The sequence below is a fragment of the Oncorhynchus mykiss genome, chromosome 6 (genome assembly GCF_057628025.1).
Source record: "Oncorhynchus mykiss isolate SJ-2025 chromosome 6, ASM5762802v1, whole genome shotgun sequence".
Lineage (NCBI taxonomy): Eukaryota > Metazoa > Chordata > Actinopteri > Salmoniformes > Salmonidae > Oncorhynchus > Oncorhynchus mykiss.
The window spans coordinates 66,680,908-66,707,376 of NC_143027.1; the positions used below are offsets into that span (position 1 = coordinate 66,680,908).

A 26,469-nucleotide genomic window follows, 5' to 3' on the forward strand; every position below is an offset into this window, starting at 1 on the left:
GTAATGATAATGTATTAAAATAGGTATTAACACTAAGAGCCTGAAATGGAACGTGGGATGGCTTCACGTCATTATACTAATATTTATGTTAATTAAAACAGGGCCTCCCCTTTTATGTACCACTATATCTCAGTGCTAATCGTCTGAGTGGAACACAATGGGGATCGCTGCGGAAGGGCAGGATGCAGTTCGGGGCTCACCCTGAGGATGGCGCTGTGGAGCTCCTCTCTGGCAAGGCCCGGCTGGCCCTGCAGGGCGGATGTCTCTCTCTCCCACCTCATCTCTCGTCCATGTAGCTCAGCCAATGACCTCTGGAGCCTCTGCACCTCAGCACTCCTGTCCTGCAGCTAAAGGACATAGAAAGAAGAATAATGTCAATCACACACACACACACACACTGTACAGACAACTTTTGCTCATGGGAGGTAAGGTATGGTCACACATCCTGGTTGAAACCACAACCAACAGCATCCTGCTAAACTAAAGGCTTGACAACAAGCAGCTCATCAGACTAGATGAATCATATAAAGCCTGTAGAGAACATGTTGGGTAGTTCCTCACAAGACTCTTCATTTGGCTATAAAACTCCATACGATCCATATGATTGAGAGGTCTGGATGTTGGCGCTGAGGTCCAGCTCTCTCTGTGGGTGTTGGCTGGCTCTGTGATGTAGCTGTGACTCTCCATTCAGCTGGCTGCTGAGAGGCCTGAGAGAGAGCCGGGCATGCTGGCCTACGGCAGGCCCTATTAGCCCATAATGATCACTGGGAACTTATTCAACAAGGAATTCATTCCTGGCTGGGGCCTGTGTGTGTGGCTGGCCTGTTTATGGTTGTACATTACGGTGCGGTCTAGTATGACATAGCGAGCCTCGCCCCACTGCTCCTCCCTCTGCCAACCACCTATCGTCTCGCCAGCGCATGTTCCCCTCCCTCAAAAAACAGGTAGAAATAACAGGAACAAGTTGTCGGAAATGAAATTTCAATTCATCCAGTCCCTTTATACACTGGTGCGGGTAGCCTGCCGTCGAGAGGGAGGGATCAATAGTGTTTAGACAGCAGAGCAGATTTCCTAAGCGCCGGATCAATAGGAAAGAGAGAGGGGAAAAAACCCGGCTTTTCTTTGGGTGTTGTAGTAAATACGAACAAATCAGTGGCCTTAGGCTAAATGGATTGACCAGCTGTTTCCAACTTCTGTGCTGTAAATAAAGATCTATTCTGAAGTCTCTGACGGAGGCCCAAAGGGGAGAGTGCCACCAACAGCACTAGGCTGCCTCAGACACACACCTGACAGGACAAGGGGAACAGGGGACATAGGGACATGGGGGTAGTGGGGGAGCTATAGAGAGGCTTCAAAGCCAGGGAGCCTGGAGCAACTAGGACTAATAAAATGCTGCTAGAAGAGTTGTAGGACAGGTGTAACAAAAGGGTTCCCAGAGCTAATCAGACGGGCCAGTGAAATCATGGAGGGCGATATATTTTGATGATCTGTATTTTAGTACGTCTGTGACCTTATCTACTGAAAACTCTGAAAATGCCACAACAAAGAGATGGATGTTTTTCTTCTTTTCGTAAGAGATGAATCCGATAAACAAACTTGATTCACGATAGGTCACAAAAGATGACTTTTTGGCTAACTTAAAAATAGTCATTAGGTGAACCGGAGTCAGTCGTTTGACATCGTGGAGTGTGGCAGGTCAGATATGTCAGCCAGAGTACTGGGCTAATCAGAGTCGAGCATCCTGACAGGATGACTGATCACATGGTGTGTTCCCCTCACCTCTAGACTTATTAAAGAAAAACACCACCGGCCACATTCCCCTAGACCCACACCACTCATTGGTCAACCACCCTGGAAAATGTGAAATTCATCAGCAAGACCTCAGCCCAAACAAAACACACATTGGACGACCAAACAAGAAAATAACCCCTGGTCACTCCTGATTGCCTACAAACACAGTGAAACGACACATTAAAAGAGAACGAGAGTGTTTAAGGAGGGCTGTTGACTCTCTCGCTGCAGGACGGGGGGGCGAAGGGGGCTGAGGAATGATTGGCTTGGCTGTGCTTGGACACTAAGACAGGGGTTGACTAAACCCCCCTCATGGTCTTCTCTCTGGCGGGGGTGCTGCTGATGGAAGAGGGTTACAGCAACAGAGGCATACCGGTGCCTCTGTGCTGCTGGTCTGGTCCAGCGGTCCATCTGATACTGGAACACACACTCACTAAGTGTATTATAATTGCTCTCATTCTGCCACTCTGTCAAGAGAATGCCGGTGACATGAAAGGGCTCCGCTCTGCATCTCAGCTGACAGACAACCTGGAGTTTGGTGACGCTGTGGAGGCTGCAACACTCCAGACTAACTGATCCCAGACAGACACAAACCTCAAATTACACACTCATATCCACACTGGACGGGTCTTTATCTCCAAACAAATAAAACAGTCATCATTTAGAAGCCATTTAACACAATAATCTATATGTTAAATGTGTACATTATATGCGTTGCTCAATATGTCTGGTGGGCTGTGTGTGTGTTTGTGTGTGAGTTCCAAAGCTCTCTCCTCGCTCTGCGGTAAAGGTCACTGTAGATTGGGCATTTAAAGCTTCTGGTGGCTGAGCCGAGGAACCTGCCCACGTTAGATCTCAACTCATTGCCTTCCCAGGCACATTACCTTAATGATGCTATTCCTCACACCTCCATCTCGGCAGGTGGGGAGATACAGAAATGAGAAAGGCAGTAAAGACATTCTAATGTCCTTCCCAGCCATTCAATTCCAGCTCTCTCTGTCTGCATCCACACAAAGGAGCAGTGAAGCAATACTCCTTGTTTTTCCCTCAACAACCAACCAAGCTATATATGTAGATACAAAAGCTATATGCAGAAACTGCCATTAAACATTTATATTGCAGGTTTCCCGGTATCCTTGCTCTATTTTTGTTCGGTAATAGGATTGTTTTTTTAAATATTAAAACTGTTGGTCTTGACAAATGGTAAAGCCTGCCTATGAAAGCAGCTTATTCTGCTCCTTCCTGGCGCCTGATCAAAACCCATTTACTCCACCGGGGGGATTGAACGAGACGTCTGATCGTTAACCCCGTCTCACCCTCTGCCGAGGCCTCACCCATGGGGGAGATGTTTACTGCCTGTTGTGTCTGCTGTTCACCCCCAAGATGTCAGCCCAGTGCACCCTGTACACTGCACAGTCCCAGCTCCTTCTCATACGCCCCCGTTTAGTCTATGCTGTCTTTGATGCCACATGTCAAAAAGCGCGCCCCATCTTCTTCTCCCTCCGCCCCTCACCCATCCTCTCAGCGTTTAAGTGTTCATTATTTCCACAAGTGCTTTTCAATTTCCACTAGATGAAGCTCATTAAGTAGTGTATTTGTTAGCAGACATGCTGCCGTGTTCTGAGACGTACTGGGTGTTTGTCTGCTGGGACAGGCTACATAAGTAAGAAGGGGTTACTGTGCTAAGCTAGGCAGGTAAAAGTCACAATGCTTTGAATTGGACTGAATATCTCCTCATTCTCTAGAAAAAAGCTATTGAATGCTTTTTAAATATGTAATGGCAATTTAATTTAATCTAGGCATTTTCTCCATATTGTCTATGAAAGCTCACCTCAGGATTGAGCTGAGGAGGTTCTCAGAGAGTGGTCATTAACGTGGTCACGTCCCTAAAGACCATCTGATCCACACTGTGGCCTGTCTGTGTGAGCTGTTTCCCCTCTCTGTCTTTGAGGTATCCGGGGCGGAGGGGGAGACAGAGGCTGTTGAGAGTGTTTATGTTGCTGACCTGGACACAGGCTTCTAATGTGTAACACAGGACACTCCAGTATGCAGATGCCCCGGGCTATTCTCTAAGTGGTCTTTACTTTGAAAACACAGGTACCCTCCAGGGGGGTGGGGTGGGGCTGCTGATGCAGGATGGGATGGGGGGCAAGAGCCCTGCTCAGAGCCCCATGCAACGCTCGGAATAATATATCCATACATCATCAGTCCGTGTCAGACTTTGATTCACGGCAGAGGACTTGCCGAAACCACTGTGGTATTAGCTTTAATAATGCAAGCTGGGGTTAGGCGCTTACTCTTTTCTGACAAATATGGGCAAATCAATTAATTCCACTGACATTCCCCCAAAGCACACATATAAATCCAACATGGACGCTTGCTTTCGTGTCTTTGTTTTATCAAGCAAAGCAAGCAAGAATCATTTCACATTTTTATGTTCTAATCCTAAAATACCCCGACAGGATAGGGCATTTGTTATCGTTACAAACACAGACTCATTTGAGTTACAAGATTTTGAAAGTAGATATTGACTTTAAAATCTCAAATGAGGTCTGGAACACTTTGATGAGAAAATATGTTTTATATGCTAGTGCATTATGAGAATCATTCAAAGCAGCAGGACGTGATAATATGACACATATCGACCAAGTCCAGAATGCACTCAATGCACCTAACACAACAAGCACACTAATATCCCCACCCCACTTTAATTATGCACATAGAACATATCCAACATCTTGTCAATAACCTCAGTAAACAAATGCTACCACAGCCAATTAAAGAAATGCATCATTCTTATTCACTTCAGTAGCTGGCTTTCACAGCTTTCTGGCTTTCACAGCTTGCTGGCTTTCACAGCTTGCTGTCAATTTCAAGCTATACAGTGAGAATGAGACCAGCTCTCTCTCTCTCTCTCTCTCAGGCCAATAATGAACACAGCACCGTGACAAAGGACATTACGTTTGCTGGTCTTATCAATACTTCTAAAAGCATAACATCAATAGTTGTGAGGGTCACAGGATGTTTAGGACGTTTCGGCTAGCGAGACAGTCTTGTAGAACTGATTAAGCAGAGAGATGCTCACCAGAGAGGCGACATGGAGGAGAGGGTGACCCAATTAAAACAATGGAAATTCAGACTCCGCTGCCAGTCACACAGGCAATGAGCTAAAGCCCGTGAGACAAAAGGGAACAAGCTTTATCAGTCCCAAAAAGGCCTTGTCCCTGCATTAATATTCTATCCTAATGAAACCTTTCTACATTTCTTCATCTCTCTACACTTGTCTGTCAGTCATTTGGCTCATAAATATTGTCTTATTATTATCATCATCGTAATTTCTTCCGTGATGCGCTGGAAAATTCTGTGGCAATTATCGAAGTGACAGGTGAAATAGGAACACGCTGAAAAATAAATGAAGCGTTGCCATGACGACACTGCCGGCGAGAGGGAATCAGATGTGCGTGTGTGTGTGGGCGTGCGCGTTGGTCACGTGACCCAGCCAGCCTCGGCTGCACAGCGCTACATTGAAGCCCCGCAGACCAAAGGACACTTAACCTCAATAGCTGGCAGCAATCGGAGGCCCATTTATTAGCTATTTCTGTCCAAAGGTCAGTGTGGCTGTATGTCTGGGGCTGGGGCTCCAAGCAGGCAGGACGCTCTTCTCTCCCCAAAGACAGGCTCTGTGGGCTGGGCTGGCTAGAGTCAGGCATCGGGGCAGGCCGCTGTGCTGTGGCGTATTTACAGTCTTAAGGGATAATCTGCATTTAAAGCATATGACAGTGTTATAACATAGCTGGGCTGGGAATGCAGTAAATCAGACAATATGAGCAGGTGGAATGTATACGCTCATGAACAGACAAACACATATGTCTGCGGTACAGGACAGCCTGCTACAGTGATATGCAGTGAGTCAACAGGGTTGAGGAGGGCGAGATGTTGAATATGACAGAGACAGATTGAAGTGGCTTGTGAAAGAGCAAGGATGAGAGCCAGGTGCCTAAGGGTGCCGTTAGGAGTTGAATTTTTGATCAGGGTCAAGCCATATAATAAATGTATATGTTCCATTAACATGACAACCCCGTGGATGTCAATACGTTATGCACAGACCAGGCTTAATATTTGAGGACGTGTAAAATGGAATTGGAAACTAAATGACTTGGATCAGATGTTAATTATGAGACACCTTGCACAAATATATCAAATATTGCGCCTCATGTGTTTTCCTGGAAAGAGGTGGCTGGTTGGTTCAAAGACATTGTAACTGGGTGACCCATAAAGCAGCTAAATGTCCATTTACAGTATGATCAGATGAAATAGAGGTGTTTTAGTGGGACGCTCCAAGGATAGAATCTACCTTTAGGATCTTAAACCATATTCTACAGATCTGAACACAGTACAGAAAATATACACCAATACATAGTGAATACAGTGAAAGGTCACATAAACAATCTTCCATATAGACAAAGACTTTGTGGAGGAGTGTTTTTCTTCCAACCACAATTACCACTGATTAGCATTGACTTAAAAACGCAAAACAACAACATAACAAAACAATTCTGTCGATTCTGACGCCGGAGCGAATCGCGAGGCTTAAAATATACATATATATAAAAAAAACAAATTCAAACGAACGGGAGAAATGCTTTCATCCCACTGAAGCAATTATGGATCTAATCAGAGCTTTCTGCATGAAGGTACCGCTCTCCTATCTCGCTCCCATTTGCATCATAACACAGCGTGCAATATTAATTTCCGAGTTTACTGCTTATTGGAAGTGCAAAGTATGAAAAGCCATTAAGGGCTGCAAATGGGAAAGCTATTTGCTGTCACACGGATTCGGCTCTATTAAAAAGAAAAATCTTGTTAACTATTTGGAATTAGAGTCATTTGGCAAAAGGCATTCTGCCGCACTCCACTAAAATACGTAATTATGCTTCTCTTCTTTCTCTCCCCTATTCCTCTTTCATTTGCACAAGCGACGGAGGCAAGAACGGTGGATGGAGTTTGAGGGCATCAGGGGTGAGTAAGTGGAAGCAAAGGTAATTAAAGTTGGTGGCTATCTGTTTGGTTAATGCATGGAGCAGGCCAACAGAGACAGAGGCACTCACACACACACAGCCTGGGGGGTTGAAGGAGAGAGATGAGGAGAATCAGCCTTCTGTCTCTCTCTGTCTCTGGCAGGTCCCCAGGCTCTCATCTGGAACACATCTTACTCACTCCAACCCTGCTGTAGCCCAGCATACTAGCACCATCCAGCCCTGCTGTAGCCCAGCATACTAGCACCATCCAGCCCTGCTGTAGCCCAGCATACTAGCACAATCCAACCCTGCTGTAGCCCAGCATACTGGCACAATCCAGCCCTGCTGTAGCCCAGCATACTAGCACCATCCAGCCCTGCTGTAGCCCAGCATACTAGCACAATCCAACCCTGCTGTAGCCCAGCATACTGGCACAATCCAGCCCTGCTGTAGCCCAGCATACTAGCACCATCCAGCCCTGCTGTAGCCCAGCATATTAGCACCATCCAGCCCTGCTGTAGCCCAGCATACTAGCACCATCCAGCCCTGCTGTAGTCCAGCATACTGGCACAATCCAGCCCTGCTGTAGCCCAGCATACTAGCACCATCCAGCCCTGCTGTAGCCCAGCATACTAGCACAATCCAGCCCTGCTGTAGCCCAGCATACTAGCACAATCCAGCCCTGCTGTAGTCCAGCATACTAGCACAATCCAGCCCTGCTGTAGTCCAGCATACTAGCACAATCCAGCCCTGCTGTAGTCCAGCATACTAGCACAATCCAGCCCTGCTGTAGTCCAGCATACTAGCACAATCCATCCCTGCTGTAGTCCAGCATACTAGCACAATCCAGCCTTGCTGTAGCCCAGCATTGCCCTAGCACCTTTTTTTGCACTATTGGTTAGAGCCTGTAAGTAAGCATTTCACTGTAAGGTCTACTACACCTGTTGTATTCTGCGCACGTGACAAATAAACTTTGATTTGATTTGATACTAGCACCATCCAGCCCTGTAACCCAGTTCACAGTAAAACACTCCAGACTAGCGATCTCAACACAATAACCAAACAAGTGTGCTTGTTCTGGCCCAAATCAAAGAGTGTATGTTTATTTTCAAAAGACACAACACAAATCCCAACCTGTCCTTTCCCTGGCTAATGCTTATTGATTATAGGTCTCTAAGGATACAGATTAACAGCTGGAACCACCCTAGAGTCATACTCCCTAACCTCTAGACCTCTGTTCATGGACCACCCTATCCTAACCCAGCCCTGCTACTCTTGGCTCGCTCCAATAGAAAGAAAAAAAAACTGTATGGATTTATGGGTCCGCCAGGCTGGCCTGTGAGGTGTTTTATAGTGGGACCTGCAGGGCCTATTTAGGAGGCGTAGCACAGCAAAGCACGGCGTGCTCCGTCCTGACCACAGGTATTGATCTGCAGCGATGGCCTGGTTGCGGCCGCATGGCTAACTTAGAGCCCTGATCTCAGCCTCAGCCTGCCTGGCCGCGAGATGAAAACCAGGCCTCTGTGTGTAATGATGTGTGTATGAACAAAGTGAGTAGGCCACTGAGACAAAAAGGAGACGAAATTAAATCATTCTTTTTCCTCTTTCAGGATAGCCACTGCAGCCAGCCATGCTTGGCCGCTTGATGGGAGATCTTTTTTTTCAGAGGAGATGAATGGTAGGATCTGGAGGAGGTAAATGAGAGCATCCTGATGCAGAGAGATGTGTGGATGTCCCTAATGGGGCCCTGCTCTGACGAGCTGTGTGCTGCCTCTGTCTGCCTGGGAACCTGGCAGACGGACGGACGTGGTTAGGGCGGAGGCCCAGCGCCTGCCCGCCTGCTCCCTACCAGGGCTCTCCGAGCGTCACGTCGGGCACGCTCCGCGCTAATTGACGGAGGTCGACAGCGCATAACAAGTAGAGGAGGCATCGGCTTTCATTTGAGAGGAGAAGAAAGGGTGGAGAAAATGCATCTAATCATGTGAAGTGTTTTGCTGTCTGAGAGAGAGCTAGGGGCTCTCTCTCCCCTGGTGGACCATGCCCAGCATCACCAACCACCCACCCCCCAGCCCCTGGCCTGGCTAACAGCTCTGACCACACAGAGGTATGGATTACCCAGAACCGTACTGCTACGTTACTGTATCTTACTGCTCACATAGGACCAGAGAGCTACATAAACAAGAGAGCAGTCTAGTGGAACAGGAGCCCCCACAGAAAACACATGGACACACAGTCATGACAGGAAAGATAGGAGAAATGCTGATAGGAGAAACAGACAGACACATAGACACACAGACAGCAAGGCATACAGACAGAAAGACAAATGGAAGCACAGACAACCACACAGACAGACATCAAGGCTGCAAATGAAACCGAGGTGGTGTGTGGAGAGGGGAGGTGGGAGGGAGGGGTGAAGGGGTGTGCCTGAAAGTGCCCTTGTCAGGCTGGACCCCCCCCACCTCTACCTCTCCCCCACCAGAGCACTGCTCCCTAAGCCAGGGTCATTGACACAGACCTCTGACATCATTAAGACGTTTCCAGCAAAATGTATTGAAAGACAGATTAAAATAAATTAAGAAAAATGTGTAGCAGAATGCCTACGCGCACTTCATAAATCATTGGGCCAGGCCAGGAGCCGGCTCCCCATGATTAACTGTAGACTATTTATTTTATCCTGACGGTATAAATTAGTATTCAGACACATAGATTATATTAGGGATATCTGCGATGCGGAACTGCTGCGGGATGTGCAGAATATTTTAAGGATACAAAGAGGAGTGGAGAGGGGGAGAGGGAAACGGAGAGGGAAAAGAGGGGGAAAGGAGGGATAGGGTTTTGAAAAGCAAACACTATTTAAATGCACACATACCAGGGAGATAGCATTTTATCCATGAAGCATCTGTTTATTCAAGCATTGACACTGAGAAAGGAGAAACAACTGAGTGAATGAAAAACAACAACCTCTGAACAGACTAGCAGCAGTATTATTTGAGACTATAAACGACTGCATAAATAGCATTAATTGCTCAAAATCCCCATTGTCCACTACAGTCTGCATATGTTCCATGCATTGGAGATTAACGGAAAATGCACAGACACTAAATAGGCAATGATGTCCATGGAGTCGCTAAGGCACATAATGACATGGCACTATCCAACATCAGCCATTTCTCTCTCCTCTCAATGCAATTCAATTTAAAGGCATTAATGGCATGGGAAACATATGTTTACATTGCCAAAGCAAGTGAAATAGCCACTACACTCACAAAAGTTCCAGAAGAATAAAGACATTTCAAATGTCATATTACAGTGGGGCAAAAAAGTATTTAGTCAGCCACCAATTGTGCAAGTTCTCCGACTTAAAAAGATGAGAGAGGCCTGTATTTTTCATCATAGGTACACTTCAACTATGACAGAGAAAATGAGAAAAAAATATCCAGAAAATCACATTGTAGGATTTTTAATGAATTTATTTGCAAATTATGGTGGAAAATAAGTATTTGGTCACCTACAAACAAGCAAGATTTCTGGCTCTCACAGACCTGTAACTTCTTCTTTAAGAGGCTCCTCTGTCCTCCACTCGTTACCTGTATTAATGGCACCTGTTTGAACTTTTTATCAGTATAAAAGACACCTGTCCACAACCTCAAACAGTCACACTCCAAACTCCACTATGGCCAAGACCAAAGAGCTGTCAAATGACACCAGAAACATAATTGTAGACCTGCACCAGGCTGGGAAGACTGAATCTGCAATAGGTAAGCAGCTTGGTTTGAAGAAATCAACTGTGGGAGCAATTATTAGGAAATGGAAGACATACAAGACCACTGATAATCTCCCTCGATCTGGGGCTCCACGCAAGATCTCACCCCGTGGGGTCAAAATTATCACAAGAGCGGTGAGCAAAAATCCCAGAACCACACGGGAGGACCTAGTGAATGACCTGCAGAGAGCTGGGACCAAAGTAACAAAGCCTACCATCAGTAACACACTACGCCGCCAGGGACTCAAATCCTGCAGTGCCAGACGTGTCCCCCTGCTTAAGCCAGTACATGTCCAGGCCCGTCTGAAGTTTGCTAGGGAGCATTTGGATGATCCAGAAGAAGATTGGGAGAATGTCATATGGTCGGATGAAACCAAAATAGTACTTTTTGGTAAAAACTCAACTCGTCGTGTTTGGAGGAGAAAGAATGCTGAGTTGCATCCAAAGAACACCATACCTACTGTGAAGCATGGGGGTGGAAACATCATGCTTTGGGGCTGTTTTTCTGCAAAGGGACCAGGACAACTGATCCGTGTAAAGGAAAGAATAAATGGGGCCATGTATCGTGAGATTTTGAGTGAAAACCTCCTTCCATCAGCAAGGGCATTGAAGATGAAACGTGGCTGGGTCTTTCAGCATGACAATGATCCCAAACACACCACCCGGGCAACGAAGGTGTGGCTTCGTAAGAAGCATTTCAAGGAAGGTCCTGGAGTGGCCTAGCCAGTCTCCAGATCTCAACCCCATAGAACATCTTTGGAGGGAGTTGAAAGTCTGTGTTGCCCAGCAACAGCCCCAAAACATCACTGCTCTAGAGGAGATCTGCATGGAGGAATGGGCCAAAATAGCAGCAACAGTGTGTGAAAACCTTGTGAAGACTTACAGAAAACGTTTGACCTCTGTCATTGCCAACAAAGGGTATATAACAAAGTATTGAGATAAACTTTTGTTATTGACCAAATACTTATTTCCACCATAATTTGCAAATAAATAAATAAAAAATCCTACAATGTGATTTTCCTGATTTTTTTCCTTCTCATTTGGCATAGTTGAAGTGTACCTATGATGAAAATTACAGGCCTCTCTCATATTTTTAAGTGGGAGAACTTGCACAATTGGTGGCTGACTAAATACTTTTTTGCCCCACTGTATGTGCAAATAGTTAAAGTACAAAAGTGAAAATAAATTAGGGTTGTATTTACAATGGTGTTTGTTCTGCACTGGTTAGTCTTTTCGAGTGGCAACAGGTCACATATCTTGCTGCTGTGATGGCACACTATGGTATTTCACCCAATAGATATGTGAGTCTCTCTCTCTCTCTCTCACGCTGGTCCTGCCCACCCATCACACCCCAGGGGGGAGTGTCACTTCAACACAGACTCCCCTGACAGTCAGTCAGTCCTCTTACCAGCCTCTCCCTCTGTCTCTATGCCTCTCTGTCTGTGGCACAGCGCTGGCTACACACTGCCTCCACGTGGGCACACTGCCCAGGCTGACACAGGGCCAGACATAACAGCTCTGCCACACTGGCCTGGCAAAACAACGCTCCCTATCTTCATCTCTCCACACTCCTCCCTCCATCAGAGAGCCCCCGGCCCCAGTCCTCTCCTCATTCCCCGTTCTTTACTCTCCACTACAGCTGAGAACAACACTTTGGAAGCATGCCCTCTAACCAAGCAATGAAACATAACAGTGCCAGGAACAAATAATACACTCATGTACCAAATAAAACCACCAGCCTTCAAACACGTTGCCAATATCTTATCATATGGTTAGAGTTCTTGCACTCAGTGAACCCCTGCATTATCAAACTATCAATGAATTCTAGCAGATAGGAAATATAAAAGACAACAACATCGCGATTACATCTAATAGCTTCTGTACTTTCAGAAGAAAAAGCTTGTATGTGAACTCCAGCCTGGTCCGGAAGGTCACTCTGATGTACACAATGCCTGTAGTGGTTTGTGTCATGGGTCCACGTCTGTCTCACAGTGTCTCTGCTAAACCACAGAAACCCACGACGACCACGAGACAAACACTCAGGCACAACACTAAAACACAACTTCAAACACCAACACAAAGCCAGTATGAGAAAAGAATCCTATAGAAAACAAGCCATGGAGTTGTAGCAAATATCAGAATACATTGTCGTACATAGTCTACTCAGAGAGAAAAAATTGTTCTGAGACCAGCATAGAAAAGGGGAGAGAAAGGAGCAAATTAACAATGGAAAATCTTCCCACTTCACAAAGACCAACGGGAGAATGGGGAAGAGATGAGGAGTATAACGCACATATGAAATCTAAATACTACTAGAATGGGAGAGACATAGAGCTCAGCCACCAACAACAGTGTCCCATTGAAAAACACTTCATGCTTTTGACAGTGTACAAGAAGAGGCTTTTGCGCGCACACACAGACACACTGAAAGAGCGGGGCACGCCTGAGACGTTGTCCTCATGAAAGAGCAGAGAGGAGGCTGCCTCCATTTTTTTTCTTCCGGGGTGCATTAAGTCAGTCTTTTGAGGCCAGAAATGTTAAAACAAACCCACATAGCTGAGCTAATCAATGAACAGCATCAGACACACTGGACCAAAAGCTTCTACACTAGCATTTACTTCTGAAAAAACATTGTTTGATTTGTTTTGTTCTATTCAGTGGTGGTCTCACAGAGGGAGGTTTGCGCCACAAGGCTCCGAGCACAGAATAGATTTAAAGCCTACTGTTTCATGGGATTAGATCTACTTCCCCTCAGAGTATAATGTCCATTTCAGGCTTCCATCAACCATGTGTGTTTGTGTTAGTGTTTTTATTTTAAACCTCTTTGCATGGCTCCATCAGATCTCACTCAGGGGGACAGGACTGGAGATGGGAGGGGGATTGTGTGTGTGTGTCAGTGTGTGTGTGCAGGTTAAAAACACAGGGGGCTCTATAGGGGGTGTAGGAACACAGGTGGACCAGGATGGGCAATCAGAATGGCAGGGTCCGAGCTCCACAGCTATCCTAAATATACTAAACTCCGCCTCACTGCCAGACAAGGTGCCATTAGACTGGTATTTAACCAAGCCAACACCGAACATCACCATCTGTAAACAAAAAAAACACCATGCTGGAATCGGGGCATTTCATTTATACACATCATAAAAAACATCCAAACCCTCTCTATCAACTGGATAATATTGTGTCTCCGGTGTGTAAAAAAGCCTCAGAGGTGAGTGCATTCGCAGCAGTCATGTTCATTAAGATACACTGCTGCCCTCTTTTTCCCAAGCACCGGAAACACCAGTAAATCACCACCGCAGAAAATAAATGTACACTTATTACATTCTACACGCTGCATATATTCACCTCCTTAACATATTGCATAGGCACAGTGCCACCGCGCAATGCTGCACCCGAAAACACAGCGTGAAAAATGACAGCGGCGAGGGGGAACTGTGGACCTGGGATATATGGTGCGGCAGAGCGGAGGAGAAATAATCCTACCTTAGATCGGCGTGGGGAAGAAAGAAGGGAGAGGGGGCGGGGGAAGATGAGCCCCTGCACCACGCCGGAGAAATAGAGCCCCCCTACTCCTATCTCGGCTGCCTCGGTCTCCCCTGCAACGCTCCACCACAATTACTGAGAAGAGCGGATGAACACACATATACGTGGACATACTATCTTTAATAATAGATCTCTATATACTCTGTCTGTATATGAGTAAAATGTACATGAATGTTTGGAGGACACAAGGACATTCCTAGTGAATGGCTCATTGAGAAAATAGGAATCGCTGAAAGCTATTGTTCAACCTGAACTTGTGGAACACACATACTCTACCACAGACAAAGCAAATTACACAGCACAACAACACATGACTGACAGTGAACTGACAACCACCTTCCTCCATTGATTGCCAACAGAGCACAACCTGCCTGCAGTCCATGCCGTGGCCATTAGGTGTCTCTCTTCCACTGTGCATGGCCGAGGCTCTGCCTCTCTCCCAGCAGAGCCCCTCCCCTCCTCAAATTCCATCTCCATGTAATATATACACCATCGTTTGAAAATGGCAGCTTTTTGAAAATTCACCTTGATTATCAGACATTAAAAGTGACTTCTCCAGCGCTGAGTGTCTGGCTGGGGGGATGGCTGCAGACGGCAGAACAATGCGGCTGGCTTGGTATTAACGCCTAGCTGGGGTGTGCAGGGAGGGAACGAGAGGCAGCCCTTTGTTCTCTCCCACATCCAATTATTTTTAACATGTGCCTCTTTTTACAACAAGAGAGAATTTAATTTTAATGCACTGGAAAAAATACATCAGTATTCTTAAGCAGAGATGGCGATGTATACATGTACAGAGTCCTGCACAGGAAATGGACAAATGACAGAGATGACTAAAATCCTCTCAGCCCAAACATAGCCGACACCAACACAAAAACCTAACAGAATGTAAACCCACACACCACCATACTATACACAGACCTACACTATGTAGCAGTGCCTCCAGCCCCACCCTTCATTAGAAACCACACTGAGACAGACAACATTCACTACATTACTACATGGTAAATGGTTCATCAACATTCCATGGCTGCGCAATCAAATGTATATACACAATGATAGGAAAACATACAATAAAAATAGCAAGGATTCCGGATCAAATGGCTTGAAAAATAAAAGCCCAAGCTCCATTGGTAGGTAGGTGACCAAATATTTTTCTAATTGGATGAGCACTTTATCTTGCTGTCAGAGCGGCAGTAAAAAGCAGCGCTGTTGCCAGAAGCAGAGGAGCTCCAACATGGTTGGCCTTTTATTAGTTCTGCCTGGGCTGGAGTCTGATATACGCTTCTAACCCTTTCATCCTACCCCAGCCCCACTCCCCAATACATGGTTATTAGAGTATATACCCCACACACCCCAATACACCGGTGTTACACCCAACCACACCAACACCCCACCACACTGATGGTATCCAACCCCCTCAGACGCTCAACTACACCAACACACCCATTATGCATTTTATACACCCTGCACAGAACCAACATACACCAGCATTAAACATAGTGGTCTTATACTGTATCAAGCTATATACCCAACCCAGCAATCATAGAGCACCTTAAACACACACCAGGAATGCACATTTGTCCAACACACTGGCAACACACACCAACAAGACCCATCAATCCCATGCATCCATGCAGACTACTGTAGTAGAACTACATTCCAGTAATCATAACAGCCTCTCAGGTTCACTCAGCAACAGCAACCAGCCATACAGTATGTGCCCTACCAAGACACTGTCAATAACCGCCATACAATATCTCTAACATAAAGAGCCCACAACATGCTGGTAAATGACTGTAGAAGAGCCACATCCTGTAGTCAAACACAGTAGCTAAACACTAGCCTGTACAATAGCTCATCACTACAGACCTGCCTCACAAACTTGTAACACAAAGAGCAAGAATGAGGGGAGATTGCAGAGGGCTCAGCAGTGCATTCACAGCTCTGCAGTGGACATCTTGGTAACTCTATGGTAATTTCCCCACTGCAGTATGAAATGACTGTTTTCTCTCCTTATCTGTAGCAGCACTGCTGCACCTATAGGGACGGGAGATTTCAAACCTAGAAAAACCCTGGCTCATTTCTATAAAATAGGAAAGTATAAAATACGCACACCGCATTACACCCGTACCCACATGCACATGAGCTCGTACACACGCACACGCACTAAATTAAATTCCAGTCCTAGGGAAGACAACTAACTGCTTGTGTGTGAGTCGCTCTGCGGCACAGCAAAACCAATTCTCTGGAGATGGCAAAATGAAAGGGCAGAATCCAGGATGTTTATGGTTCTCACTCTGTTCTCCTCTCAATCAAATGTTTTATTAGCAATCATTCGCTGTCCGCCTGGCCCTAACAGTCATCTAACCTGGGAGGGGCCCGCGTGATGCCAGCAGGCAGGTTCAGCAACCAGGCCAGTTACAGAGGAGACCATTTGGGTTCGCACAACTCCCAATTATTTACACCTGGAGCTGCTGGAGCAGGATAGAGCTGCTGGGGCAGGATGGAGCTGCTGGGGCAGAATGGAGCTGCTGGGGCAGGATGGAGCTGCTGGGGCAGGATGGAGCTGCTGGGGCAGGATAGAGCTGCTGGGGCAGGATGGAGCTGCTGGGGAAGGATGGAGCTGCTGGGGCAGGATGGAGCTGCTTGGGCAGGATAGGACTGCTGGGGAAGGATGGAGCTGCTGGGGCAGGATAGAGCTGCTGGGGCAGGATGGAGCTGCTGGAGCAGGATGGGGCTGCTGGGGCAGGATGGAGCTGGTGGAGCAGGATGGGGCTGGTGGAGCAGGATGGGGCTGGAGTGTTAATTAACCCCCAGGGCAGCCGGGCTGAGGAAGGGGCTCACTCACTCAGACCCCGTGCTCCTGTAATCTCCACAGGCCTGGACAGCGCCAACAGAGAGTGTGTGTGTGTTGTGTGTAGGTGCGTGCACACTGTGTGTGTGAGAGGGAGACAGACAGACAGATAGGTCCTAAATGGCAGCTGATCCTTCATGTTTCACAGTCTGTGAAATACATAACAAGCCGCATGGAGTCTGAAACAAGCTGAGCTGGGGATGTGTGTGTGTGATAGACAACACATAGTGTGAGAGAGAGATCAAACAAAGACATGTTTCACAAGGTATTAATGTTATATAAGAAAAGACATGTTTCATAAGACAAAAATCCTCAATAAATGACTTATTTGTTGAGAAACAGTGAGAACGGAAAAAGGCAACACAAAGGGTGTGGTAGGGATGGTAACAGCAGGGTGTGGTAGGGATGGTAACAGCAGGGTGTGGTAGGGATGGTAACAGCAGGGTGTGGTAGGGATGGTAACAGCAGGGTGTGGTAGGGATGGTAACAGCAGGGTGTGGAAGGGATGGTAACAGCAGGGTGTGGTAGGGATGGTAACAGCAGGGTGTGGAAGGGATGGTAACAGCAGGGTGTGGTAGGGATGGTAACAGCAGGGTGTGGTAGGGATGGTAACAGCAGGGTGTGGTAGGGATGGTAACAGCACTGTGTGGAAGGGATGGTAACAGCAGGGTGTGGAAGGGATGGTAACAGCAGGGTGTGGTAGGGATGGTAACAGCAGGGTGTGGAAGGGATGGTAACAGCAGGGTGTGGTAGGGATGGTAACAGCAGGGTGTGGTAGGGATGGTAACAGCAGGGTGTGGTAGGGATGGTAACAGCAGGGTGTGGTAGGGATGGTAACAGCAGGGTGTGGTAGGGATGGTAACAGCAGGGTGTGGAAGGGATGGTAACAGCAGGGTGTGGTAGGGATGGTAACAGCAGGGTGTGGAAGGGATGGTAACAGCAGGGTGTGGTAGGGATGGTAACAGCAGGGTGTGGAAGGGATGGTAACAGCAGGGTGTGGTAGGGATGGTAACAGCAGGGTGTGGTAGGGATGGTAACAGCAGGGTGTGGTAGGGATGGTAACAGTAGGGTGTGGTAGGGATTAGGTATTTTAACAGTAGGGTGTGGTAGGGATGGTAACAGCAGGGTGTGGTAGGGATGGTAACAGCAGGGTGTGGTAGGGATGGTAACAGCAGGGTGTGGTAGGGATGGTAACAGCAGGGTGTGGTAGGGATGGTAACAGCAGGGTGAGGTAGGGATGGTAACAGCATGGTGAGGTAGGGATGGTAACCGCAGGGTGTGGTAGGGATGGTAACAGCAGGGTGTGGTAGGGCTGGTAACAGCAGCGTGTAGTAGGGCTGGTAACAGCGAGATGAGGTAGGGTTGGTATCAGCAGGGTGTGGTAGGGATTAGGGCAGGTAACAACAGGGTGTGGTAGGGATGGTAACAGCAGGGTGTGACAGGGATGGTAACAGTAGGGTGTGGTAGGGATGGTAACAGCAGGGTGTGGTAGGGATGGTAACAGCAGGGTGTGATAGGGATGGTAACATCAGGGTGTGATAGGGAGGTAACAGCAGGGTGTGGTAGGGATGGTAACAGCAGGGTGTGGTAGGGATTAGGTATTTTAACAGCAGGGTGTGGTAGGGATGGTAACAGCCTGGTGAGGTAGGGCTGGTAACAATAGGGTGAGGTAGGGCTGGTAACAACAGGGTGAGGTAGGGATGGTAACAGCAGGGTGTGGTAGGGATGGTAACAACCGGGTGAGGTAGGGCTGGTAACAACAGGGTGAGGTAGGGATGGTAACAGCAGGGTGTGGTAGGGATGGTAACCGCAGGGTGTGGTAGGGATGTAACAACAGGGTGAGTTATGGATGGTAACAGCATGGTGAGGTAGGGATGGTAACAGCAGGGTGTGGTAGGGATGGTAACAGTAGGGTGTGGTAGGGATGGTAACAGCAGCATGTGGTAGTGATTAGGTATTTTAACAGAAGGGTGTGGTAGGGATTTTAACAGCAGCGTGTGGTAGTGATTAGGTATTTTAACAGCAGGGTGTGATAGGGATGGTAACAGCAGGGTGTGATAGGGATGGTAACAGCAGCATGTGGTAGGGATTAGGTATTTTAACAGCAGGGTGTGATAGGGATGGTAACAGCAGGGTGTGATAGGGATGGTAACAGCAGCATGTGGTAGGGATTAGGTATTTTAACAGCAGGGTGTGATAGGGATGGTAACAGCAGCATGTGGTAGGGATTAGGTATTTTAACAGCAGGGTGTGATAGGGATGGTAACAGCAGCATGTGGTAGTGATTAGGTATGTTAACAGCAGGGTGTGATAGGGATGGTAACAGCAGCATGTGGTAGGGATTAGGTATTTTAACAGCAGGGTGTGATAGGGATGGTAACAGCAGCATGTGGTAGGGATTAGGTATGTTAACAGCAGGGTGTGATAGGGATGGTAACAGCAGCATGTGGTAGGGATTAGGTATTTTAACAGCAGGGTGTGATAGGGATGGTAACAGCAGCATGTGGTAGGGATTAGGTATGTTAACAGCAGGGTGTGATATGGATGGTAACAGCAGCATGTGGTAGGGATTAGGTATTTTAACAGCAGGGTGTGATAGGGATGGTAACAGCAGCATGTGGTAGGGATGGTAACAGCAGCATGTGGTAGTGATTAGGTATTTTAACAGCAGGGTGTGATAGGGATGGTAACAGCAGCATGTGGTAGTGATTAGGTATTTTAACAGCAGGGTGTGATAGGGATGGTAACAGCAGCATGTGGTAGGGATTAGGTATTTTAACAGCAGGGTGTGATATGGATGGTAACAGCAGCATGTGGTAGGGATTAGGTATTTTAACAGCAGGGTGTGATATGGATGGTAACAGCAGCATGTGGTAGGGATGGTAACAGCAGGGTGTGATATGGATGGTAACAGCAGCATGTGGTAGGGATTAGGTATTTTAACAGCAGGGTGTGATATGGATGGTAACAGCAGCATGTGGTAGGGATTAGGTATTTTAACAGCAGGGTGTGATAGGGATGGTAACAGCAGCATGTGGTAGGGATTAGGTATTTTAACAGCAGGGTGTGATAGGGATGGTAACAGCAGCATGTGGTAGTGATTAGGTATTTTAACAGTAGGGTGTGATAGGGATGGTAACAGCAGGGTGTGATAGGGATGGTAACAGCAGCATGTGGTAGGGATTAGGTATTTTAACAGCAGGGTGTGATAGGGATGGTAACAGCAGGGTGTGATAGGGATGGTAACAGCAGCATGTGGTAGTGATTAGGTATTTTAACAGCAGGGTGTGATAGGGATGGTAACAGCAGGGTGTGATAGGGATGGTAACAGCAGCATGTGGTAGGGATTAGGTATTTTAACAGCAGGGTGTGATAGGGATGGTAACAGCAGCATGTGGTAGGGATTAGGTATTTTAACAGCAGGGTGTGATAGGGATGGTAACAGCAGCATGTGGTAGGGATTAGGTATTTTAACAGCAGGGTGTGATAGGGATGGTAACAGCAGCATGTGGTAGGGATTAGGTATGTTAACAGCAGGGTGTGATAGGGATGGTAACAGCAGCATGTGGTAGGGATTAGGTATTTTAACAGCAGGGTGTGATAGGGATGGTAACAGCAGCATGTGGTAGTGATTAGGTATGTTAACAGCAGGGTGTGATAGGGATGGTAACAGCAGCATGTGGTAGGGATTAGGGATTGTAACAGCAGGGTGTGGTAGGGATGGGGTATGGGGTATGGGTAGGGGGTGAGGAATCAAGGGGGAAAGGGTTAGGATTGGGGCGGTCACATACCTGCGTACCTGCTGACTAACACAGCCATGCTGGCTCTTCAGACTGGACACCGTGGCCTGGAACTTCTGGGTCTGCTCCTCAGCCTGGAGAGAGAGGGGGGAGAGGGAGGAAGAGAGAGAGGGGGAGAGGGAGGAAAAGAGAGGAGGTCAAAAACATGCAGTTTGAGCTCATAAAGGAGCTAGAGGTGAGATAGACATTGATAGAGAGGGCATTGATTAAAGTGATTCATCCTAACATGGAAAAAGTCCATTCTGAAACCCACTGCATACTCTGAGGGACTGTTGGTGTGAACCTGGACATGGTTCTCTGGCTGTACACAGAGTCCATCATAGCAAATGAGGATGAACAAAAGCAGTGGATGGAGTTTTAAAAATAATTTTCTGTCTGGGACAGGGTTGTGGGCATTTACACTTCCACATACATGTGCTGGACCCCTCTGTCTCCCTGTGGATCGTCTCATTGAGGCGTCTCTAACTCTCTTTCTCTCCCTCCCTGCTCTTTACTTCTCTCATGTCTGGGAGCAGTAATCTGTTCCTGGGCCAGCACTGCTGGGATTAAGCAGTGACTGAAGATAGGATATATGCGTCATTAAAGCAGAGAGCACAGAGACGGAGACAAGAGAGACAAAATCAACAAAGGTGACATGGAGAGAAAGCAGACAAATAACACAGGCAGGCAGGCAGGCAGACAGACAGACAGACAGACAGACAGACATACAGACAGACTTCCATAGCCTCCTGTGAATAGTAATACAGCAGCAGTGAGGCAGCTTAATTTCCATGTGAGGAGCACGGCTGGCATGGCATCAGGTGGATTAATGCTGCTGTCCTGGAGAGCTGTAATGGATGCCTGGGCAGAGGAGCTGGGGCTCACAGTGGACTCAAACCCCACTACTAAAGGTTACAGGGACATGCAGAGAAATTACAGTGGAAGAGCCTGCAGAGTGCAGAGGCCTGGGAAAATGACTAATTGTGTTCAGATAAAGGCTCTGGCCGTATGCTGAGCACTAGAGGAAATGTGCCGGACTTCCACCACCTCACATGGAGAAGCTGGATCAGCGGGAGGCTTTTGAACAAGGTTCTGAGCCACGGCAAACACAATTCCAGCTTCTTCAACATGAGCGTAGCTGCCTTTACAATGGCATGTACTCTAGGAGTAATCCAGTATACCCAATAAGCACTGACATCAAGTATCTTACTGTGGGTGAGATGGTAAGACTAGAACTGAAGTAGGCTCACTGAGCATAACAGTCAGGTCAACATGACATTATCTTATAGAGTGGTAGTGCCCGTGTGTCTGTATGTTTCTATCTGTACAGCTGGGTTGATGGTGATTCATAGCATGGTGGTCTCACCCAGGCTTCCCTTGGTCTCTGGGGAGGGGTCTCTGTCAGCTCCCACTCCAGGTCCACACACCTCTGCTCGGCCTGCGCACACTGTGTCCTCTCTGACCCTGGCAGAGCTCTGCAGAGAACACACCACTGCTGCCAGTCTTTCCACCTGCAGGGTCCACACACACACACACACACACACACACACACACACACACACACACAGACACACACACACACACACACACACACACACACACACACACACACACACACACACACACACACACACACACACACACACACACACACACACACACACACACACACATTACTGTAAGGTTATTGCAACATTGGGTCACAGCTCCATCTTCTCCCAGTGGGACAGTAGGCTGGCCCTTCTCATTGTGACTCCTCACTAATACTGGAGGGAAATCCATGGCAATCAGGTAAGAGTGGCTCTCATTTCCCTCTCATTATACATCCTCATTCCCAGCACTAACAGAGCCCAAATCCACCCAGCCCCTGAGCCATGTCTATGTTTAACTCATCCATATTCCCCTAGTCCCAGGGGAGAGCACAGTTTCCCGAGTGGGAATCTCTGTCTGTCTGTCTGCCCAGGTTAATGGAGAAGGAGTGGGTCTCTGAGAGGAAGAGACCATGGAAAGACACAATCGCATGTACACACACACACACACACACACACACACACACACACACTCACACACACACACACACACACACACACACATGTGCACACTCACATTATGTAGGCATGGATATGAGCAGACTCTCAATGGTAATAATGTCTCTTACAGAGACATTATAACAGGCAGAGACTCCAGAGTATACAGTAATGTGAATGTGAGCATCAAGGTCTCCATTGTCAACAGAGATGGACATAGTTTATGGAGAGATTTCTGTTCCGGCGGACAATATGAATCCGGGTGTGAATCAGCGTGTATTGTTGCTGGTGATGGACTTTGGGTTATGAAAGTGTTTCCGCTGGAGTATTGTGTTAGTGGTGGACTCCAGTCACTGTGAACCACGACAGGCACCCAGTCTGACCTCGGCTCTCTGCTCCCGCTTATATCCCATGAGCGCCTCATTTTCTCCCTCCACCTGCACAAGACGCCCTTTGACCTCAGCCAGCTAGGGAGACAAAAGAGACATGATGTCAGAGAGGGAGGAATACTACAGTACTGCAGCGTAAACGAGGTCTACTTTTCTCTGAACAAACACTGGAATACGGTAAATATATATCCACACTATTCAATTTCTATTCAATACAGCATTTCATTATTTCTTACAGTAACACAGCTGTTACCCAAGCTTCTGTAGAAACTGCAAGAGTGAAATCATACGTGGCGAAAGTAAATTGTTAGTGTCATTATATAGCCTAATTAGCCTACTCCTGTCTACACAGAAATAAATAGGCTACTACACCAGAAAGCGCAATTTGACCACAGGGGATCATTCGATTCTTTAAATCGCATTTCATACAGTCGGAAGTGCCCGCAATTTGGGCAACGCGCGTTCAATTCCAAATAGATGACTGTTGAGTTGAGACTGTCATTGAAAAGTAGAGAAGCCCAGCCAGGCATATCGCAATATTTCAAAATACAATTGCGGGAAAACATAGTTTGGAAAGCAAATGGATATTGCTGTAAAGAGAAGACAATGAAAATACTCTAATCTGTCTTTTAGTTATCTAAATTGTCTGTCACACCCTGATCTGTTTCACCTGTCCTTGTGCTTGTCTCCACCTCCTCCAGGTGTCACCCATCTTCCCCATTATCCCCTGGGTATTTATACCTGTGTTTTCTGTCTGTCTGTGCAGTCCGTGTGGTTTTGTCAAGTCAACCAGCGCGTTACTCTGCGGGCCTGCTTGTTCCGTTTCTCTGTTTTTGCCAGTCCTCCCGGTTTTGACCCTTGCCTGCCTTGACCCGCCTGCCTGACCATATTGCGTGCTCTGACCTCGAGCCACTCTGTACCTCCTGGACTCCATTCTCTTGCCTGCCACTTGGATACTAATAAATATCATAGACTCAAACCATCTGCCTCCCGTGTCTGCATCTGGGCCTCGCCCTGTGCCCTTATATTGTCATTGAGCGAACAGTAGCCTATCTCATTGGCACCAGCGGAGAGCATCGACCATATCCCCGTGGTGAGTGTGCATATTCACTCTTTATCATTGCTGGCTCGGTGCCACCTGAAAGTTTGTTATTCCCTCCCCCAGTTTGGATGGACGTCATTTTGTATTGGCGTCTCCCCTTCTCATAGGCCTATTATATGGATCAGACAACGTCATTTTTATTGATCTGTTTGCATTTTTATGGTCAAAATGTGTTTCCCCAAACTGAACTCGAGCGCCGCCTATGAGTGAACTTCTTTCAGGTTAGGCAGAAGCTTGTATGACTAATTTAGACAGGGACCAGAGTCACCACATTCAAATCTACTCAATCTAAGGAAAAAGGACAGAGACACGTCATTATAGAGAGTAGAAAATGGCCTTTAAATTAAAGGTGGGTGACACAGCGGTGATAATGACTATGGAGGGGCTGGAATGAAACACATAGGGAGTTAGGACAGGATAGGACAAGACAGTTGATTAGTTCATCATTAATGGACACTGATAGCACATGGAGGAAATAGGCTGGTGGTAACTTTAGCATTATGCCCAATTGGTGTCCAGAGCACTTGGATCTTAATACACAGCATCCATTAATTGGACATTTCTGATGTAACCATCAGATCTAGCAATGACTGTACAGTTACAGGAGGCTACACAATATAATTATGCTATGAAGGAAAAGAAACTGACTCGTTCCTTTAATTCTATATAGATAGAAGGGGGAGATAAAGGCAGAGAGCTCAGGGAATGGTGCAGTCATTGATAGAGTGACAAGTGAGAATGAGATCTTTTATCAGGCATGTAGAGCAGATAGCTGCTGTGGATCCCTCCAGCTCAAGGCAGAGAGTCTGCCTAGATACCTAGCGACAGGTGACACAGGCGCTGACAGACAGCATTAGCTCTGAATCTGATTGGTTTGCAGTTTTATCCAGGAGAAGCAGTGCGGCTTGGCTCTGTTGTGTTTCGGAGGACGCACGGCTCTTGACCTTCGCCTCTCCCGAGTCCGTACGGGAGTTGCAGCGATGGGACAAGACTGTAACTACCAATTGGATATCACAAAATTGGGGAGAAAAAGGGCTAAAAAAAGTATCTAACTACTGTATAAACTACTGTATATTTATGGGTGTCTATTTTTCAACATGTCTGTCTGTCCCCCCAGTTTTCTGTAGTAAACAACATAGTCATCCTGCCCTGAATCATGTTTCCTGGCCTCTGCCAGTTAGACAGGAGAGAGGTGGACTGGGCCAGAGGCAGACACAGACACAGACAGGGCCAGCTGCTCAGCACATGTTCCCAAGCCACGACCCAGCATCAGAAAGCATAACTGTACTAATGGAACCAATACAGGGCTGTCCCGCTATGGCACTTTGGTCCATAAGACAGGATGTTGTGCCTCCATCAACATGGAGGATTATCGCCCATTATGCTGCTATTGGATCATTGTGCAGATTTAACCTAGGCCTACGTACCCTGACTATATAGTTTTGCTAGAAAGTGAGAAATCTTCAAGTTTCTAAAGGATGAGTTATTTTATGGTCAACGGATAAGCTCCTCTATAAGATGACGCACTTTCACAGTTTAGCTAAATACAATTCATCAATATGAATACCAGGCTACTTTACATTCGGTAACATGTGCTTATGATGCTTTCTATACAAACCACATTTAAATGATAAAGACACAAAAGTGGACACAACCTGTATGATGAGTTAGTCTACATTTTTCAAGCACATTTGGATTAGATTCCTGGGGGTAAATTGGTTGGTTCTAGACCGTGCACTAGTGAACAGACACCGAACACACACGTTCAAAGAACTGTAGACACAAAGCATCCAGGCTGAACAAGAGCTAACAGGGAGAGGAGGCCTGAGAAGCCTGAGACTGGCGGTGAGTTCTCTACCTGAGTGTGGAGCTCCTCTGCCTGCTGTGTCTGGGTCTGCAGGTCCCTCTGCTGCTGCTCTCTTCGGCTGTGTCCCCTCTGGAGCTCCAGTTGGCTCTCCTGTAGCTCCGTCTGCAGCTGAGAGATCCTCTGCCCATGGACATCCAGCTATCGAACCACAAAAGAAGGCAGGGCGGCAGAGGAGGAGAAAATCAATCCAGTACAAAGAGCCTCTCCTTTCGTCTTGGCTCTGCCTGCCTGCTTGTCTATCTGAGACAGGGCTACATCATGGATCCCAGATCAGACCCACCAGCTGCCCAAGTCCAGACACCCTGAGTCCCAGGACTGCTCTCCCAACACCAG

General features: G+C 47.1%; 1 protein-coding gene across 1 annotated transcript in view; it reads right to left on the reverse strand.

Moving 5' to 3' along the window:
- The window catches only part of LOC110526396 (uncharacterized), a 183,659-nt gene that overhangs the window by 27,380 nt on the left and 129,810 nt on the right, over nucleotides 1–26,469 (reverse strand). The window contains 8 exon segments of the mRNA XM_090239453.1: nucleotides 201–347; nucleotides 16,584–16,893; nucleotides 20,764–20,846; nucleotides 21,026–21,073; nucleotides 21,517–21,656; nucleotides 22,118–22,262; nucleotides 23,162–23,245; nucleotides 26,128–26,274. Of these exon segments, the coding sequence (XP_090095579.1) occupies nucleotides 201–347; nucleotides 16,584–16,893; nucleotides 20,764–20,846; nucleotides 21,026–21,073; nucleotides 21,517–21,656; nucleotides 22,118–22,262; nucleotides 23,162–23,245; nucleotides 26,128–26,274 (1,104 nt within the window).